Consider the following 20,086-nt stretch of genomic DNA (forward strand, 5'->3'; position numbering starts at 1 on the left):
CCAGTGCCCTGATCCCACCCAGCGCAGGCTCGACACAGGCCAAGTTCACAGCTACCCAACATCCACCTCGACCCTTAGGGGACCAGCGTTACAGATACGTCAGGAACCTGCAGCCACACCTCTTATGGACAGTGGTATTAGCCTTCTGGGTTATGCTAACTTTCATAGTGACAATGGTTTTTTGGCAAATAAACATGGTATCTATTTCCACATTTAGATTATTCTTGAGTCACAGTGACCTATCTGTTAAAAGAATTAAACAGTTCTGTTTGCAGTGGTATAACAAATTTTAATTCAAAATAGACACTCTGAAACAATAGGTTAAAAAAAAAATAAACTTCGACAAGCTCTTTTTGGATTTACAACAGAGTACACCAACAATCACAGACCAGTTTCACAACTGCCTCAAAAATGCACATTATAGCAATTACATGCAAGTTTCTATGTTTTAAAATCCATATGGTAACATTATCTTATTTCCCAGAGACCGTCACATCCTCTTAGTATGCTGGACAAGTGCCTCTGCCGTGTGTCGCCAGGAATATGATTTAAGGTCTAAACTGGCTGGTCTCCATTGCTGGTTCTGGTGCTCTGAGTTACTTGAGGGGTGGGAGGAACCGAGGGTTTAACTGCACAAAGCACAGGAACACAGTGGAGCTCTTTAGCAATACCACGTCCCTGTAACGCACACAACTGGGCTGCAGGAGAGCCTAGAACAAATACGCTGACCTCTGGGACACTGCAGAGAGTTAACATACCAACACAGAGACCACTCTCACTCTACTCACTTCGCTTTGTCCCCTGAAAACCCATGTCTACATTTCAGTTAGTATCCACACTCAGGGGTAAAAGTTTCATTCCTGAGTAACATGGTCCTTCCCTTTCACTGGTTTATGAACAGTTAGGTTAGGAGGAGTTTGTGTGTGTTCAGCATTTATTCTAAAGGCACTAAAAATTTATTGTCTTACCTTTGAATGGAGAAATGACTTACCACCATATCAAAACGGGGAGAAGTCTATACTGAAAGTATTTCTGCACCTACTGAATTGCTTTATTTATAAAATAACTCTTATGAGCTAAATATAAATAGGCTTCAGGTTCAGTGTGATTTTAACAAAGGAAAACATTTGGTTTTCTATGATTTGTAATAAAAAACAGCTGCTAGGATGAACTTGAAACAATCTAAGTCAAACTCATAGTCTAGTAAGCAAATACTTGCAGAGAAGGAACCAGCGTGAGTTAATGCAGTGCATCCTCGGGGCGCCCACCTCCCCAGGCCGTGTGCTCACTCTCTCAGCTCAGACACTCATCGCTGGCCGCTACCCATGAAGCTAACTGAGGACAGCAGCACAGATAATCAAGTATTCTGAAACAAGCTGAAATTTCCTTAAATGAAAACACAAACATACAGATTTCAGTTTCATCCTACGATACTGACACTATTGGGTAATAGGACGTGCATGAAGGTTCCAAGGATTTCATTTACATGACAGGGAAGAACTAAAAATACTTGTTACAAAATCAAACTGCAGGAAACAATAAATCTGAAAGAACTATTCACTTCTTTTATATAGAAGTCCTTCTGAGCACCTGAAATAAATCTATAAAGAGCAGCATAAGGACCACTGAAATTGATTAATTCAACATACAGTGAAGAAAATAACATTTTTAAATCTCAATTGAAAAAAACACTAATTATCTAGAACTTTAGATTTCCTTTTCTTTTTTTTTACAAGTTTTGTGGCTCATACTCAAAGTTCAACCTGTGTTTAACATTTTTAAGTTCAGACATATCAAAGCCTAAAAGTACAGAAGGCTTGTGATTTTTTATTGCTTTCATGCAAATATATCTTCTTTTCCCAAAAAATGAAGCCACATCGATTTTCCACACCCACAAGAGTGAAGAAAGAAGTTCTATTTCCTTTTTACTAGGATATGGTCTCTTGTGGAAATAATCTCTAAGAAATTGCTTTTTCTCTTCATAAGAACGGTCTTCATATTTTTTAGGGTTTAATGCTAAAATCTGAAGAGCGTCATCATTAACCAGCGGCCCCCCCTCTGTCCTGATTTCATTCCTCTGTCTTTTAAAAGGCACCACACTTGCCACCTTTTCAGGAGCCAGGGCTGCATCACTGCTAATAACAAGAGGCCGCTCCTCTGCATCCCTCTGGTCTTCTGTCCCGAAGTGGCCATCGGGCAACTTTCTCTTTACAGAAAAACTAGTGTCATGGACCACCTCACCATTCAATAAGAGCACTTCGCTGTTCTCAATAAAATTAGGCTGGATCTGGAGGTCTGAGCTGCTGTCCTTTGGAGCACTTCTGCAGCGCAGCAGGTGTATGGCAATGGCTGCCAGGGTCATGTTGCCAGTGTAGACTCCACAGCAGTGGATGCATTTGAACGCTGGGGATTTCAGAATGGTGTGGACCGTTGGCGTGATGTGGTGCCTCTCCTTCAAATGAACCTCATAAGCCTCAGTCGTCACGAAGGTGCCAAAACAAAAGGGGCAAGTCAGTGCTTGTTTGCCAGGGCTCCCGGAGGCACCCTCTCCCTGGGGTCTCACTTTAATATACACGGGGACCAGGGACTTGGAGTGGATCCCAGCCAGTATTGCCAAATAGACCTCCCGCTCCCCAAGCTCTTCCTTTGGCAGAATGGTAATGAAATCAAGATGGGGAAACATCAGGTTGCCATTGGCATCGACATCCAACTGGAAACCTTTGTTACTATAGTCCACAGGTAACTTCTTCTTTCCCCGGTGCATAGTCCTGCTGTGCTCTGAAAGACCTTTAATGTCATGGAAAGTGCACGGACAGAACAGGCACCCCAGGCCGTGCATTAGCAAGTGATGGATGAGCTCTTCCTCGGACACTAAGCATTTACAAGAGAGACACCGAACTGTTTTCTCTCTCATCCACTTTAAAAATGGTGCACATGCTGCCAGCTTTTCAGGCTCCAGTTTTTCAGCAGATTTGGACTCGCTGTGCTTATGGGCCACTTCCATATGAACCTGGTAGACGTTGGAAGGGAAGAGCTCATTGCAAACTGGACAGGTTTTCCATTGCTTCGCTTGTTTGAGTGCCTGGTTCGCCTCTACCACAGACGGAGAGGCCTGAACAAACACACTCTGAGTGGCACTGACGAGCACCGGAGGGGAGGGCATGCTGGCCACAGAACTGGCCATCTGTGCAGCTGGGCCCGAAGGCAGGAGCTGGATGGGCATCTGGGAGGGAGGGACAGCTGCCATACCACCCGGAGGCACAGGCAAAGTGACAGACACAGGGGCAAGGGTATACGTGGGAATCCCGTTCACCTGCTTCCCTGTAGGGATGAGCTGTCTGAGAATAGAGCCCGACGTGAGGAAGGTGGTGTTCTGAGAAGCACCAGGCCTAACTGGCTGACTTGCAGGCAGGATGTTGGTGCTCACAGACTGATTAAGTTGTAGGACCCCAGGCCTAACTGGCTGGCCTACGGGGAGCACTCCTGACATGACAGGCTGGCTAAGCTGAAGAACACCAGAATTAATACCCTGGTTCACAGGGAGGACACCTGATGATACTGACTGGGTGGGAGAAAGGAGCCCAGGAGCGACCACCTGGCCTGCAGGCAGCACCCTCAGTGGTACCGTCTGGCCAGGAGGGAGAACCCGGGACGGGACTGTCAGCCCAGTGGGGAGAACCCCTGATGGGGCCGTTTGGCCAATGGGGAGAACCCCTGACTGGACCACCTGGCCAGCAGGAAGAACCCCAGAAGTCGCCGTCTGTCCTGAAGGGATAACCCCAGCAGGGGTCATCTGGCCTGCAGGAAGGACCCCTGACGGGACAGTCCTACTCACAGAAATGACCCCTGGTGAGACGGCCTGAAGAACCCCAGGGGTGACCGAGGGACTGACAGGAAGGACGCCAGGCCCAGCAGGTCTGCTGACTGAAAGAACGCCAGGCCCAACAGGCTGGCTAAGGGGTAAAGCTCCAGGGCGGATGGTCTGGTTTAGAGGGAGGACACCAGTTCCAACAGACTTATTTATAGGTCCAACTGGCTGACTCAAGGGCAACACAGGAGGATTTGCTGACTGAGTAAGTGGGACTCCATGAGAAAGAAAGACAGGCTGGGGAGCAGAGGGAGGGAGAGGACTGGAGACTAGAGTCACGTGGGACTGCACCACAGCAGGCGGAGAGTGCGTGAGGCTTCCAGATGTGCCTGAGGCCACAGTCACTGGCTGGACCATGGTCTGGCTCTGACCATTCTGTGGCAAGGCAAGACGAAAGCAAGGGGATGTGGCTGTGATGCCTGGAGCGCTGCTGTTTGGTGGTGCAGCCAAAGGCGCTGCTGGTTTTGGAGCAATGTGCATTTGCTTCAAAAGTCCAGGTTTCTTAATATGTTCTGAAATCACGGACCTAAGTTTATTCTCCAAATCCCTGTGTATGTCTGATGTCAAAATATGATACATTAAAGCATCCTGGCTGCTGGCATTGGCATTGCACTTTTTACAATAATACTTGTCAGATGGTGGCATCTTCTCAGTAGAAAGGCTATCCTCAGTTTTGGGTTGCTCACCCATTTCCTCAGTTCGCAGGCCAAAGTAGGAGTTAATTAAGTAGTGAAAATGGGCTACCAGCACATGCTTCTTCATGCTGTAGTACAAAGTGTTTGAAAAGTTACATTTTAAACATGTAAAACTTATCACATCACTCCTAGATTTCGTTTCACCTAAAATATTTACTGTGTAGTTCTGGACTTTCCGAACAGGTGCATGAAACATTCTGAAGTGCCTTCCCACAGTTTTGGGTTGAGAAGAAAACACACAGTTTGGGCAAGGGATCACCAGCTCCTGATCAATTTCGTCTTCATGGTAACGATGTAAATGATTTTTGAATGAAGTAAGCACTTTTGTAGAGTATTTACAGAGGCTACAACAGTATGGCTTTGTTCGATATCTCTGTTAAAAGAAAACAAAGTCAAGCATGCTTTAATAAAAAAATCAGTTGCTACACCTTCTATAGTTCAAAACTAAATTATTCTTCTTCATTTAATGTGCTACATAATTTAACACTATCACCCCTCACAGAACAGTGTTTTTTCTAAACCAGGGCAAGTTTTTTCTCAAAGGGCCAGAGAGTAAATAAATACTGCCTCTATGCCAACAACTTGGTGCCACCATTGTAACAGAAGAGCACCCACAGATAATATGCAAATCTACAAGCATGGCTTTGTGCCAATGAAATGATAGGCCCTAATTCAAATTTCATAGAAATTTCATGTTACAAAATAATATTCATTTCTTTCTTCTCAAACATCTGAAAATGTAGCAGCTACTCCTAGCTGCAACCATGCACACAGAACCCAGCCCACAGCTCTGCCCCACTGGCCCTTTGAACCCAGCTCCTAAACCACAACCCATCACTCCAATTGAAGAAATTCACTCAATTCTCTGAGAAAGAAAGCTAGTAAGTATTCCATTTCCCATAGCTCCAATGTTGTTTTTACTCCAAATTCTAAAACCTCTAGAATTTATCTGCAAATAAACTAACATGCATACTGTTAAACACGTCATTACTTGCTTTTATTTCCCTCATTCCAGAAAGGAGCCAAATGACAGTGCTCACCACATCCAAGGGTCCCGTAAACTATGTGATAAAACTGTAAGAAAAGAGGGCTGTACCTAAAGCACGACGACAATCCTGAGGGAGCTCCAGGCCAGAACACAGACCAACGATGTAGTTTCTCTTTGGGGCAAACACAGGGGAATTCAACAAGCTTGGGGCATCTGTACAAGAGCTGGCCAAATGAGAAATGTGATGTTCTAACATCCAAAAATGTGCTGGTTGGTGAAGGTTTGAGGGTCACAAAGTCTCTGGTCTCATGAGTCTCCTCCAGACCCTAGAGCTGGTGAACCACCAACTGCCTAGCCCTCCTTTCACAGAAGAGGAAGGTAGACCTGGGCCAACTAATGCTTCACATGAGGGAAAGACCTGCTTGTGACACCACTTCTTGCTGGCCCTTCCTAACCCTGCGCTCTCATGTCCCCCCACAAACATTTTGTACTTTCCGTCACCCTCTCTCCTGTTCACACAGGTTTCCTTCCTACCACAAGGCAGAGAAATCACTCAGCATGTTCAACAACGTGGAACTGTATTCTCAGCAATTAGCAATTTCCCAAGTTCTGGCATTTCTGATAGGATCTAGAATAAACCTAGGGCAACAGCCAACCCCATACCACAAACCAGAAAAAACAATAACCCATATTTCACTGATTCTAAAAGACTTTTTCCCCCAATTTTACTATCTCAGAAATCTGGATACACTTTACAACTAATAGTTTAATGGTACAACTCAGTTTAAATGAAATATTGCTTTAGTTTTATTTAGAGGTTCATTAAAAAAATGGTGTGTCTCAGAACAGAGTCAATACTTTTGTAGTAATGGACGATAACAGATGGTGACTACACTTACCATGGCAAGCACTGAGAAATGTAGTTACCGAATCACAGTTGTGCACCTGAAACTTGTAACACTGGATGTCAACGATACTTAAATAATACATCTTTTTTTTTAGAATTTTTTATTTCTAAGTAATCTCTATACCCAGCATGAGGCTAGAATTTACAACCCCTAATGAAGAGTTTAGTTTAGCTAGCCAGGTGCCCCAATAATACATTTTTTTTAACGGTACGTTTCATACTCAATGAAATACTGTAGTGAAAAACCAGTTAGTCAATGAAAATTACACTCAATGAAAGAGCCAACAGAAATCACTAAAGTTGCATGTTACTATTTTTGGGTCAGGGAAAGATTTCTTCAATATGAAAACATAAACATGATCCATAACTGGATCTCATCAAAGTAAGAAAGTTTCTGTTCTGTGAAAGACACTGTTTAAAAAGACAAGCCACTGGCTAGGAAACAACATTTGCAAATCTCATACCTAATAAAGGGCTTGTATCCCGAAAACATGTTGTAGGCATGTACAAGTCTCAATAATTTAAAAAAACAAACAATTTTTAGCAAATGGGCAAAAGATTTGAACACTTTACCCAAGAGGGCATCCAGATGCCAAATAAACATATGGAAAGATGTTCAACATCATTAGGCAACAGGGAATTGCAAAGTAAAACCAGAGAAGGTGCCACTACATACCTATTAAAATAGAAAATTAATGGATAAATCCATAAGCACCACAACCCAGACAGAATCAAGTCTAGTTTAAATGGAGAGTAACTTAGATGCAGACCACCCACACCACATCAGGGAAAAGCAAAATGGTATAGTCACTTTGAAAAACAGTTTGGCAGTCTGTTATAAAGATAAATATAAAAAATAAATAAATAAAAAATAAAGATAAATACACACTTATTTACCATATAGAGTCCAACAATTTCAATCCTAGGCCCTTACCCAGAAGAAATGAAAGCCTATGTTCCCATCAAAGTCCCCTGCAAAAGCTCTAGGAAGAGTGATCATTCAGAACAAGGTGAGTATGAGAGCTGGGCCCTCCTGGCAACAGAGGAAGAAAGATGACTGGGGCCAGATGCACAACAGTGCAGTGAGGAGGACTGGGTGCCAGCAGAAACCCTCACCCTGGACTGGGCACCATCCCCATCAGCCTGTGGTTGCTTCCTTATGTCCCATGCTAAATCAGCTCTGTCACCTGCTAGAACCTTAGCATGTCTCAGTCCCCAAAATCCAAACATCTAGCAAATCTCTGTTCTCAGAGCCCTTAAGAACCTCACTGCAGCCACATGCTCCAGCAGGAGCGCACATCTCTGCCGCCTCCTGAACGAAGAGGAGGTGCTGAACTAGCAGACAGCACAGTCCCTACCTTATTGGGCAGGGGTGGTGTTTCCAAATACGGAACCTAATCAACAAATTCAATCTCTGCTATTTCATACGGTCATTTAACACTTTATGCTGAGGCCCTATTCACCCCCCATAAAACAAGCCCCCTTAAGGGAAAAAAACTAACTTGAACCTATTTGTACCAGGCACTCAAAAAGTGTTTCTTGATGTAAGCTTAAATTAGGGCAGCCTGGGTGGCTCAGCGGTTTAGCACAGCCTTCAGTCCAGCACGTGATCCTGGGGACCCAGGATCAAGTCCCATGCCAGGCTCCTCTGCCTGTGTCTCTGCCTCCCTCTCTCTCTGTCTCTCATAAATGAGTAAATAAAATCTTAAAAAAAAAAAAAAAAAAGAAAGAAAAGCTCAAATTATCTATTATACTGCATGTTGCCTTTTGGGATTTTCTGAGAATTCAGAAGAGGAAAATCAATGACATGTAAGAAAAGATTCATGACGTCAAGGTCCTCAAAGCAAAAGGCATATTTGAACAGCCATGTGCTGTTCCAAGCAGAATAACCAAATCAAGGGGGCATCTTGTGTCTGGTGGTAAAGAGGGGTGTGGTGGGTCAAGGAGGGCAGAGACCAACAGGTGGGACACAAAACAGAGGCAGAAAAGTACAACTCAGGAGGACAGTTGGCAACAGAAATGCTTTTAAAGAAATCTGTGACACAGCAATGATTGACTAGTAATAGGAAAATCTTTTTAAAGCCCAAAGTTCCAAGGCCAACATGGCTTGGACGAATGGAGGGAGAGAGGAAAGTGGGCAGGTGGCAGAGTCAAATCTGGGACATGTGGAGCTTGGTACTGATGAAGGTGCTGATGTTAATGGAGGGCTGGGTGTTAGGAATGGTTTTCCAGAAAAAAAACACTATTAAAGAATTTAGCTTGAATCTGCTTAGGTGTGATGTCTCAAATTATCATAAATTGTGTTTTTCATCTCAAAGATATTTTTAATTAAGCTTCCTGAAACCAGGATGAACCTTCATCATACGTAATGACACGGCAATTCTTTTTCCTCAGAAGAGTGATAAATCCAAGGCCTTTCTTGCATGAGTGGCCGTCTTATGATCAACAAATCATAGTTTCACTGTATCTCATTATCAACCTTAGACACAGAAAACTCTCAAAGTAACAATGACTCTATACTATAAAGCATTCTTTGTTGGTTCTCCTTCCCTGAACTTTACATGCCTCCCCGTATACATCCATGATCCCAACACGTGGGATGTTCCTCAGAATTGAACCAACACTTACCCCCAACTTCTGAGGAAATATAAAAATCAAATACAAAAATACATACCACTTTCTTTCCAGAAGGTTCCCAGAGAGAAATATCTCCCCACGATGTGTTAAAAAAGTACTTCTCTCCTGGGTCAAAGCCTTTAAGGTCCTTTTAAAAGGGGAGAAAAAGAGATCGTTAAGCAATTTCAAGAGAAGGAAATATTTAATAACCTGAAGGGATTATTTTAGCTCCTAAGAAATCTGCATGGGAAAGTAAAATGAAAACACAGCCCGTGAGCAAACTGTGGCAGAGCACTCATAAAGCATAAAAACGGAGGAAAAGGCTGAAATGATCTAAGTAAAAATTAAAGTTTTAAATTATAGTTAAAAATTACAGTTTTATAAGTAGTAAACAGATGAGAAGAGCAAAGCTGCACGAGTGAACACTGTCTTCCGTAACTGGCAAGCACCTGGGAGGATTTGCCAGAGAATATGAAGTGGGAGGTCCCAGTGTGTGCCTGACCAAGGATACCCAGAATCAGCCCTGTTGTGTGGACAAGGTGTGGACAAGGAAGTGGACAACACAACAGAAAGTGGTGAGGAGATGGGTCAGACAGGACACGACACTGAGAACCAAAAAACCAGATGCAATGCAGTTCACTCTGAACCTGGGTTAAACAAACCAAGTGTAAAACACATTTGGGGACATTGGAGAGACAAGAATATGGACTGTCAGATAAAAAAGACAAACATTTAATGACACAAGGATGGAAGGTAACTGAAAAGTACTACAAAAGCATCATCAATATGAGCTCACTGTGGCTCACTACACACACAAAGAAGACACTGAAGAACAAGATGTTAACAGGCAGGAGTATGGCATTTTGAATTTTATTTTCTAAAGAAATGACCACCTGTATTTTCTAACTTTTACAGATTATATTGCTATTTTTATAATAATTAAAGACTTGTAACATAAAAAATTAGTGAAGCCAGGTAATAATATAACAATTGCCTTCAAATATGCCTACCCTGGGGATCCCTGGGTGGCGCAGCGGTTTAGCGCCTGCCTTTGGCCCAGGGCGCGATCCTGGAGACCCGGGATCGAATCCCACATCGGGCTCCCTGCATGGAGTCTGCTTCTCCCTCTGCCTCTCTCTCTCTTTCTCTCTCTGTGTCTCTAATAAATAAAATCTTTAAAAAAAAAAAAAAACTTCCCACAAAGTGGGTGCCTAGGTGGCTCAGTCAATTAAGTGTCTGTCTCTTGATCTCAGCTCAGGTCATGATCTCGGGACCCATGTGGGGCTCCACACTCATCAGGGAGTCTGCTGGAGACTCTCCCCCTGCCAATTCCCCCAGTCATTCTCTCTCTCTAAAAGATAAAACAAAAACAAAACTTTGCACAAAGAAAACTCCAACTCTAGATAGCTTTGTTAGTAATTCCACTAAACATTTGCAGAAGAAACATTATCAATTCACAAACTTCTGGAAAATCTAAAGGGGAAGAAACAATTCCCAGTTCATTCTGAGGCCACAATTATCCTGACACCAAAACTAGACAAAGATATTACAAAAAATTAAAACTACACACCACAGCACTGATGCATATAGATACAAAAATCCTTAACAAAAATTTTGCAAATCAACATATAAAAAGAACTAAGTAGAATTTCTCCCAGGAATACAGATTGCTTTAACAGTTTATTTGTTTGTTTTTAATATTATATTTATTCATGATAGACAGAGAGAGAGAGACAGAGGCAGAGACACAGGCAGAGGGAGAAGCAGGCCCCATGCAGGGAGCCCGACGTGGGACTCGATCCTAGGACTCAAGGATCGTGCCCCGGGCCAAAGGCATGCGCTAAACTGCCGAGCCACCCAGGGATCCCCAGTTTGTTTCTTTTTTTTTTTTTTTTTTTTTTTAGTTTTTAGTTTGTTTCTTTTTTAAAGATTTTACCTAGGGACGCCTGGGTGGCTCAGTGGTTGAGCGCATGAATACATTAATAAAATCTTGAGACACACAGAGAGAGGCAGAGACAGAGGGAGAAGCAGGCTCCCTGTGGGGAGCCCAATGTAGGACTTGATCTGGGGACCCCAGGATCACGACCTGAGCCAAAAGCAGACACTCAACCACTGAGCCACCCAGGAACCCTAACAGTTTATTTTTAAAAAAGAAAATCAAACTATGCTGTTCACTATATTAGGCTTTAAAAAGATAATTATCTTGACACAGAAAAATCACTTTCACCAAGGTAGGAACTTCCTAACCCTGAAAGAGGGATCTATGAAGAACAGGCAGCTAACAATCACATTGTTAGCTAACATCATGAACGTTCTTACTGCTACTGTAAACTCTATTTCAAAGATTTTTTAAAAACCAGTACTACCAAATGGTAAGGGGTACAAGTGAAACCCTCACACACTACTGGCGGGAGTGTGGAATCATACAATGGCCATTTCCTATAAAACTAAACAGATGTTCTCAAAAATACTTCTATAAGAATATTCATAAGGAGAAACTTATTCATAATAACCAAAAGTGGGAACAGCCTAGGTGTCCACCACCAGGAGAAAGGACCAATAAACTAATCCGTCCATGGGATGGAGTACTGCAACCACACAGAATCTTTCACAGGAGTACATCGAAATCTCATTCCCATAAAACTGTAGAAGAGGCAAATCTATTCCATAGTACAAAATTTTATTTTGTACATAGTACAAAATTTTATTTTATGGATTCCCATAAAACTGTAGAAGAGGCAAATCTATTCCATAGTACAAAATTTCAGAACACTGGTAGCCATGGAGTGGGGGCAGGGACTGACTAGAACAGAGCTTGAGGAAAACCTTCCAGACTGATGGAATTGTCTTCTATCCTGATGGGAGACTTGTATTACAGTAGGATTTGCACATCAAAAATCATCATCTGCAAAAACTTAAGTGCATTTCACAGCATATAAATTCCTTCCCCCTCCCAAAAAAACTAACACTAAACTCTACTGACACATACTGAAAGAGTACAAGGGTAAAATATACTGCTGCTGCAACTTTCTTTGAAATTCATCAAAAAATAAGATAGAATGATGGGCTAAATACAAATACATAATTCTTAAACATAGTTGTTTATGTATACATATATGTAACTTACAGATGATGATTTATATATATGCACACACACATCTATGTAATGTTGATTTTACAGAAATTAGGTGGTAGATAGATGGGTTTTCTTTTAGGCTTAAATTTTTCATAAAAAAATACTGGAAAAGAAGAAAGACAGCAATGTTTTGTCACAGAAGAGATAAGGGAAGAGGATTTAAAGGAAGCGGTGCTTTCCAACTCCAGTTGCAGAAAAAAAAAAAGAGCTAGTTAGAAAAAAACAATTATTAGGAAATAAATAGAAGATACTAAAAACATTTCAATATGCTTTTATAGATAAGATGTAGAAACAGGTTGAACTTTTGAACATCTGGGCAGCCCTGGTGGCCCAACGGTTTAGCGCCGTCTTCAGCCCACGGTGTGATCCTGGAGACCCAGAATCAAGTCCCACATCAGGCTCCCTGCATGGAGCCTGCTTCTCCCTCTGCCCCCCACCTCTCTCTCTCTCATGAATAAATAAATAAAATCTTAAAAAATAAATAAAAATTTAAAAAAATAAACTTTTGAAGATCTCTTTATACATACATAGGTCTCTAAAGCATGCCTGCTATCAAGGGTGGGTTCAGGACATGACAATTTGTAAGCACTGATTTAATGTCTCAATCTAATATCTGACTTGATGCACAGAACTTAAGTGTAGGGTCACCCTCAGAAATGGTCACTCTGAACAGGGCAGCAAAGAAAGAAATATGATACAGTGAGGAACCAAGAATAAGTACCTAAATAAACAGAAAGACACTCTATATTCATGGGTGTGGATATTGTTAAGATATCAGTACTACCCAAAGTGACCTATAGCACAATCCCTATTGAAATTCCAAGACTCTTTTGCAGAAATGGATTACTCAATCCTCAAATTCATATGGAACTGCAAGGGGTCCCAAATATCCAAAACAATACTGAAAGAAAAAAAAAATAATAAAGTTGGACGATTCACACTTTTCAAAACGTACTACAAAAGTAAAATAATGATTAGTGTAGGGGCACCTGGCTGGCTCATTCTACAGAGCATGTGACTCTTGATCTTGAAGCTGTGGGTTTAAGCCCCAGGTTGGGTATAGAGAGGACTTAAAAATATAATCTTCAAAAAAAAAAAAAAAAAGTGTAGTACCAGCAAAAGGACAGACATACAGAGCAATGGAATAGAAGAGACAGCAGAAATAAACCCAAACATCCAAGGCCAAATGATTTTTGACAAGGATGCCAAGTCCATTCAATGAGCGGAAAATGGTCTCTTCAATAAATGGTACTGGAACACTGAATTTCCACAGGCAAAAGAACAAAGCTGGACTCTTACTTCACAACACATTCAAAAATTAATTCAAAATGGTTCAACAATTTTTTTTTTGGTTCAACAATTTAAACAAAAAGAAATACAACCATAAACCTCTTAGAAGAAAACATACAAAAGAATCTTCATGACTGGATTTGGTAACGGATTCTCAGATATGATATAAAAAGTACCAGCAACAATAACAAAAATAGGTAAACTGGACTTTATCAAAATTTAAAATTTTTGTGCATTGAAAGATACTATCAAGAAAGTCAAGAGGGACGCCTAGGTGGTTCAGCGGTTGAGCGTCTGTCTGCCTCTGGCTCAGGGCGTGATCCCGGGGCCCCGGGATCAAGTCCCACCTCAGGCTCCCTGCATGGAGCCTGCTTTTCCCTCTGCCTCTCTCTCTCTCATGAATAAATTTTTTAAAAATCTTAGAAAAAAAAAAAAAAAGAAAGAAAGAAACTCAAAAGAAACCTACAGAACAGGAGAAAATATCTGCAGATCACATCTAATAAGAGTTTAATATCCAAAATAACTGCAATTCGGGGGATCCCTGGGTGGCGCAGCAGTTTGGCGCCTGCCTTTGGCTCAGGGTGCAATCCTGGAGACCCGGGATCGAATCCCACGTCGGGCTCCCGGTGCATGGAGCCTGCTTCTCTCTCTGCCTGTGTCTCTGCCTCTCTCTCTCTCTCTCTCTCTCTGTGACTATCATAAATAAATAAATAATTTAAAAAAAATAACTGCAATTCAACAATGGAAAGACAAATAATCCAATTAAAAACTGAGCAAAGGATTTAAACAGAAATCTCTTAAGATATACAAATGACCAAAAAGTACATGAAAGATGTTCAACATCCTTAGCTACCAGATGGCAAACAAGCAGGGAGAGAAACAGGAAGATGAAAAAAGGGAGAAAATAGCAAGTGTTGGCAGGGACGTGGACAAAGTTGAGTCCTCACTCTGCTGACAGGAGTGGAGAAGGGTAAAGCCAGCATGGAAACAGGTTGGTAGTTCCTCAAAAAGCTAAATATGAAATTATCACATGACCTAGCAATTGTACTCCTAAGTATATACTAAAAAAACTGAAAACAGGCTCAAATAGATACTTGTATGCCAAAGTTCACTGTAGCATCCTTCACAAAAGCCAAAACATGGGATCAACCCAAATGTCTATTAAGAGATGAGCTGTTCAACAAAACGTGGTGCATCCATACAACGGATGTGATTTAGCCATAAAAAGGAATTACATGGGACCCCTGGGTGGCGCAGCGGTTTGGCGTCTGCCTTTGGCCCAGGGCACAATCCTGGAAACCCTGGATCGAATCCCACGTCGGGCTCCCGGTGCATGGAGCCTGCTTCTCCCTCTGCCTGTGTCTCTGCCTCTCTCTCTCTCTCTGTGACTATCATAAATAAATAAATAAAAATTAAAAAAAAAAAAAAAAAGGAATTACATTTTGAGACATGCTACAACATGGACGAAGCTTGAGAACATTAACATAAGTGAAATAAGCCAGACACAAAAGAACTACGCTTACATGAAACATCCCTAACAGGCCAACCGTGGAGCTAGGGTAGATTACGGGTTAGCAGGGGCTGGGGGGTTGGGGGGAGGGGGAGTTGGACGGGTGGACAGGGACTATCTCATGCTTAGTTTGTTTGAGGTGATAACTTTGGGAACACAGCAGACTCTTAAACAACAGAGGTTTGAACTGCATGAGTCCACTTCTACACAGATTTTTTTCTCAATGAATATACATAAGTTTTATAAACATATTTTCTCTTATGATTTCTTAACATTATTTCTCTAGGGATGCCTCAGTGGCTTAGCAGTTGAGCACCTGCCTTTGGCTCAGGATATGATCCCAGATTCCTGGGTTCGAGTCCCACATTGGGCTCCCTGCATAGAGCTTGCTTCTCCCTCTGCCTGTGTCTCTGCTTCTCTCTGTGTCTCTCATGAATAAATAAATAACATCTTCAAAAAAAATTTTTTTTTCTCTAAGCTTACTTTATCGTAAGAAGACAGTATATCACACATATAACATCTGTGTGCTGACTGCCAATGCTGTCAGTAAGGATTCTGGGCAACAGTGGACTAGTAGTAGTTAAGTTTGGGGGAGTCTAAAGTTATATCCAGGTTTGAGTGTGCAGAGGAAAGGTGGTTGGTGCCCCTAGCCCTCCCGGATGTGCAGGCGTCAACTATAGATAGTGCAGATAGTCACAAAACAGTGTGAATATGATTAACGCTAATGTACTGTGTACTTAAAAATGGGAAAGATGGCAAATTCTTTATTATATATATTTTACTCTAATAAAAACATCTTTAAATATGGTTGGAAGATATTAGAGAAAAAAAGCAACATATTTCATTACTTTATATTGATTTCATACTGAAATATTTTTAATATATGAGGTTAAGTAAACTAAATTATTAAATATTAAAAAAAAGTCTGGGGCACTTGGTTGTCTCAATTGGTGAAGCGTCTGCCTTCAGCTCAGGTCATGATCCCAGAATTGTGGGTTTGACACCAGCGAGGGCTGACTCCAGGGACACAGGCCTAGTTCAGCCAGTGTTGGAGTTTAACACTCTGTTTTCACCATCTTGAAATTGTTAATAATTTTACATTTGAGTTAAACTCTAATAGGATAATAGAGCACCACTGGGGCACCTGGGTGGCTCAGTGGTTGAGCATCTGCCTTCAGCTCAGGTTGTGATCCCAAGGTCCTAGGATCGAATCCCACATCAGGCTCCCCATGGGAAGCCTGCTTCTCCCTCTGCTTCTCTCGGTCTCTTTCATGAATAAAAAAAAAAAAAAAAAAAAAAAAGACCATGAGGCACATTTTAGGCTTAGAGCTCCAGCTCATGCATGGTCCTACCCTCCAGTATTCCTGGGAAAGATTCTGTCCCTGCTCTGTCTCCCACTCACCCAACACCCTCCTCTCAGCCCCCATCCTACAACCACTCCCTCTGTCCTCTACGACATGGGGCAATTAGCACACTGTCAGGAAGTCCACATCCCACGGTCACCTCCCATGGCAGCCCAGCACAGGCTGGGGCAGGGGAGGAGGCAAGGTGGGGACCTGGAACCCTGCCAGGCTCCAGGTACCATAAGCATCCCAGCACAGAGGCTCCTCTCCCTTGGGAGCCGCCCACGTGCTGTGGGTTGGGACAACAGGCCTGTGGGCCAGCGCAGGTCCACATTTTCACTGTGCCCAATGCCCTGTAAACTAAAGAGCCAGCCCATATTTAACTGACCAAATGTTAACTTTCAAAAAAATCAAGAGACTCTAATGAGTAGCAGGGTTTAGAACTACTTTTAAAAAGAAGATAAGGTTCTTGGAAGAGTCTCTCTTCCCTCAAGTTCATTTTTCTCAGAGAGGCTTTCAACAAGAGTTGTATAGCCTAAAATCTGAGGTCCTAACTCTTGGGACAAATTAGAGAAGGCAGAGTGACATCTCACTGAAATCTGAAATGCTGGCTGGGTAAGAAGTAGAAAGCAGCATGGACAGGTGTTCCCTCAGCTCCTTCCATTCCTGGAAACCTAAGTCTGCCAGTAAATTCCCTGTTGCTCAACTTGGTCTAGTGTTGGTTTCTGCTGCTTGAAACCAAGAAATTCTAAATACTCTGGGGGATTAGGAACAAATGCATCTGACATGGAAAATAATTCTTAATATGAAATTCAGTGAAAAGACAAAACAAAGCTAGTATCTTAGTTTGATCTCTCCCACTTATAAAAAAATCTAGATAGACATACAAAAATATTAACAATGGGGGAGATTTTGGGTAATGGCTTACAAATGAGTCTTCTTATATCCATGTTTCTACATATATTTTATTTTTCTAAACTGAACTTCACATAGCTTGAATTTTAAACAATTTTATAAAACACAGAACTATAGTTTTAAAAAAACAAAACTTTCCCCCAAAAGAATTTGTAACATTTAACCTAAGAGTTTAACTAACCTAATAGTTGTACACCGTTCAAATCTCTCAATTTTCTTTTTTTTTTTTTTAAGATTTTATTTATTTATTCATGAGAAACACAAAGAGAGAGAGAGGCAGAGACATAGACAGGGGAGAAGCAGGCTCCTCACAGGGAGCCTGACGTGGGACTCGATCCCGAGACTGGGATCACGCCCAGAGCCAAAGGCAGATGCTCAACCACTGAGCCACCCAGGCGTCCCTAAATCTCTCAATTTTCCCTTGAGAAGTATGTACGCTTCTATGTCAGCACAGTCAAGAAAGTAAACAAGCCTTGAACAAATTCAGATGAGTAAACACATTCTTAGGCTGACTAATAAGGAAGCAAAAGTCAGTGAGGAATATTTTCTATACAAAGTCAAAAACAAGGACACTAGGATGAAAAACTTTAGTTATTACTAATGTTTTATCTAAGAATAAAACAAAACCAATTTTGGAACAGAATTCCATTCAAAAAGTGAATTCATATTCAAGGAGATGCAAGAAAGACATGACAACTAAAGGCCATGCCTGCTCCTAGACTGGGCCCATCGCGGACCTGGAGGAGCTATAAATGATCAGACAAGATAAAAATACCAGTTTACTTGAGCTGACAATCACCCTGTGTTAACGTAAGAGACTGTCCTTATTCTTAGAAAACACACATGTGAAGTATTACACACACACACACACACACACACACAAGTGAGCCAACGTTAAACCAAACAGAATAAAATGAGAATGACTGGTTAATCTGGTTAAAGGGTAATGTGTTTCTGAGTTCACTCGGCCTGGTTTGATGGGGGTTAATCAATTTGGTTGTGGTTTTAAATTCCAGATTCCTGGAATACCCTTTCTAATTCTTTCCACTAGGTAATCCTACTGGTTCTTTAAAAACAAAAACAGTTCCAATCTCACCTCCCTAAAGGCCACACAAGCCCCCCAAGCCAGAAGTGACAGTTCTGCGAGTGTGTCTCTGAGCTCCTGCTCAACTGCCTCCCTCTCCTGGGTAACGACCCTAGTGCCCTCATCTCTACAGTCCTTCACTGGAGTAAGGACACAGGCCCAAAGGCCTAAAGAGGAACTGATTTGCCCAAGGGCACATAATTAGCTAAGAGACAAGATTAAAATAAAAGGCAAGATTAAAAACAAGGCATCCCAGTGACCTAAGGGTACTCTCAGTCTGATATCTTCAGGGTTCACTTTCTGAGCATCACCATGTACACCACATGCCAGGCACCACTGTAGGAGGTTCCCATATATTATCATTTGAAATACCCTGTATCTATATACATACACTTGTGTTCTTAGCTTATTTATATATTCTCTACAAATATTACTTCAATACATGTACTTGCTGCAATAAAATGATTTATAAGAAAATCATAAAAAATTACTTATAAGGTCATTCAGATGATTAAATATGTACTTCTCAGATAAATGTGGTCTTCATTCAGAGTTCCTGAAAATGCTTCAAAACCATAAAGGTGACTTGCAGACCCTACCCAAGGGGATCATTCTGTTGTATGTACCCAAGGGTACATACAGTTGGTTCCCCAGAGGACCGATCACATTATTTGAGGACTGGAGCCTTCTGGGGAAGGGAGGGGGGCTGGAGGTTGAATCAGCCAATGACTTAATCAATTCTGACTATTAATGAAGCCTCAGTAAGAATTTTATTCCCTGCTTTGGTGAGCTTCCACATTGGGAAACCAGAACCCCTGGTGTTGTATCAGAACTGGGTCCAGGAACTTTATAAGACTTATCTGTTACTAATGGACTATGTCTCTCTCTTTCTCATTTTTTTTTTTAAAGATTTATTTATTCACGAGAGACAGAGAGAGAGGCAGAGACATAAGGCAGAGGGAGAAGCAGGCTCCTCACAGGGAGCCCAATGTGGTACTCAATCCCAGATCCTGGGATCATGCCCTGAGCTGAAGGCAGACGCTCAACTGCTGAGCCAAATTTTACCTCCAAATAATGGCCTTGCTTTCTTAAACCTCATGCATAAAATGACTTATAAACAGAGATGCAAAAAAAAATAAATAAATAAAAATAAACAGAGATGCAGCTGGGGATTTACCCAAAGATACAGATGCAGTGAAATGTCGGGACACCTGCACCCCGATGTTTATAGCAGCAATGTCCACAATAGCCAAACTGTGGAAGGAGCCTCGGTGTCCATCAAAAGATGAATGGATAAAGAAGATGTGGCTTATGTATACAATGGAATATTACTCAGCCATTAGAAATGACAAATACCCACCATCTGCTTCGATGTGGATGGAACTGGAGGATATTATGCCAAGTGAAATAAGTCAATCGGAGAAGGACAAACATTATATGGTCTCATTCATTTGGGGAACATAAAAAATAGTGAAAGGGAATAAAGGGGAAAGGTGAAAAAAATGAGTGGGAAATATCAGAAAGGGAGACAGAACATGAGAGACTCCTAACTCTGGGAAACGAACTAGGGGTGGTAGAAAGGGAGGTAGGAGGGGGGTGGGGGTGACTGGGTGACAGGCACTGACGGGGGCACTTGATGGGATGAGCACGACGTGTTATTCTATGTTGGCAAATTGAACACCAATAAAAAATAAATTTATTAAAATAAATAAAATAAAATAAAATAAAATAAAA

At 41.7% G+C, this 20,086-nt stretch overlaps 1 protein-coding gene across 6 annotated transcripts in view; it reads right to left on the minus strand.

Annotated features, from left to right (window-relative positions):
- Window positions 1-263: 263 nt before the first annotated feature.
- The window catches only part of ADNP2 (ADNP homeobox 2), a 33,124-nt gene continuing 13,301 nt past the window's right edge, over window positions 264-20,086 (minus strand). For all 6 annotated transcript variants that reach the window (XM_077869717.1, XM_077869967.1, XM_077869798.1 and 3 more), the window contains 2 exons: window positions 9,133-9,222; window positions 264-4,936 (listed from right to left, as the gene is read on the minus strand). In XM_077869717.1, the coding sequence (XP_077725843.1) occupies window positions 1,730-4,936; window positions 9,133-9,222 (3,297 nt within the window). In that variant the 3' untranslated portion in view covers window positions 264-1,729. The remainder of the gene's footprint in view (window positions 4,937-9,132; window positions 9,223-20,086) is intronic.

Source organism: Canis aureus, chromosome 1 (genome assembly GCF_053574225.1).
Source record: "Canis aureus isolate CA01 chromosome 1, VMU_Caureus_v.1.0, whole genome shotgun sequence".
NCBI classification, from domain to species: Eukaryota; Metazoa; Chordata; class Mammalia; order Carnivora; family Canidae; genus Canis; species Canis aureus.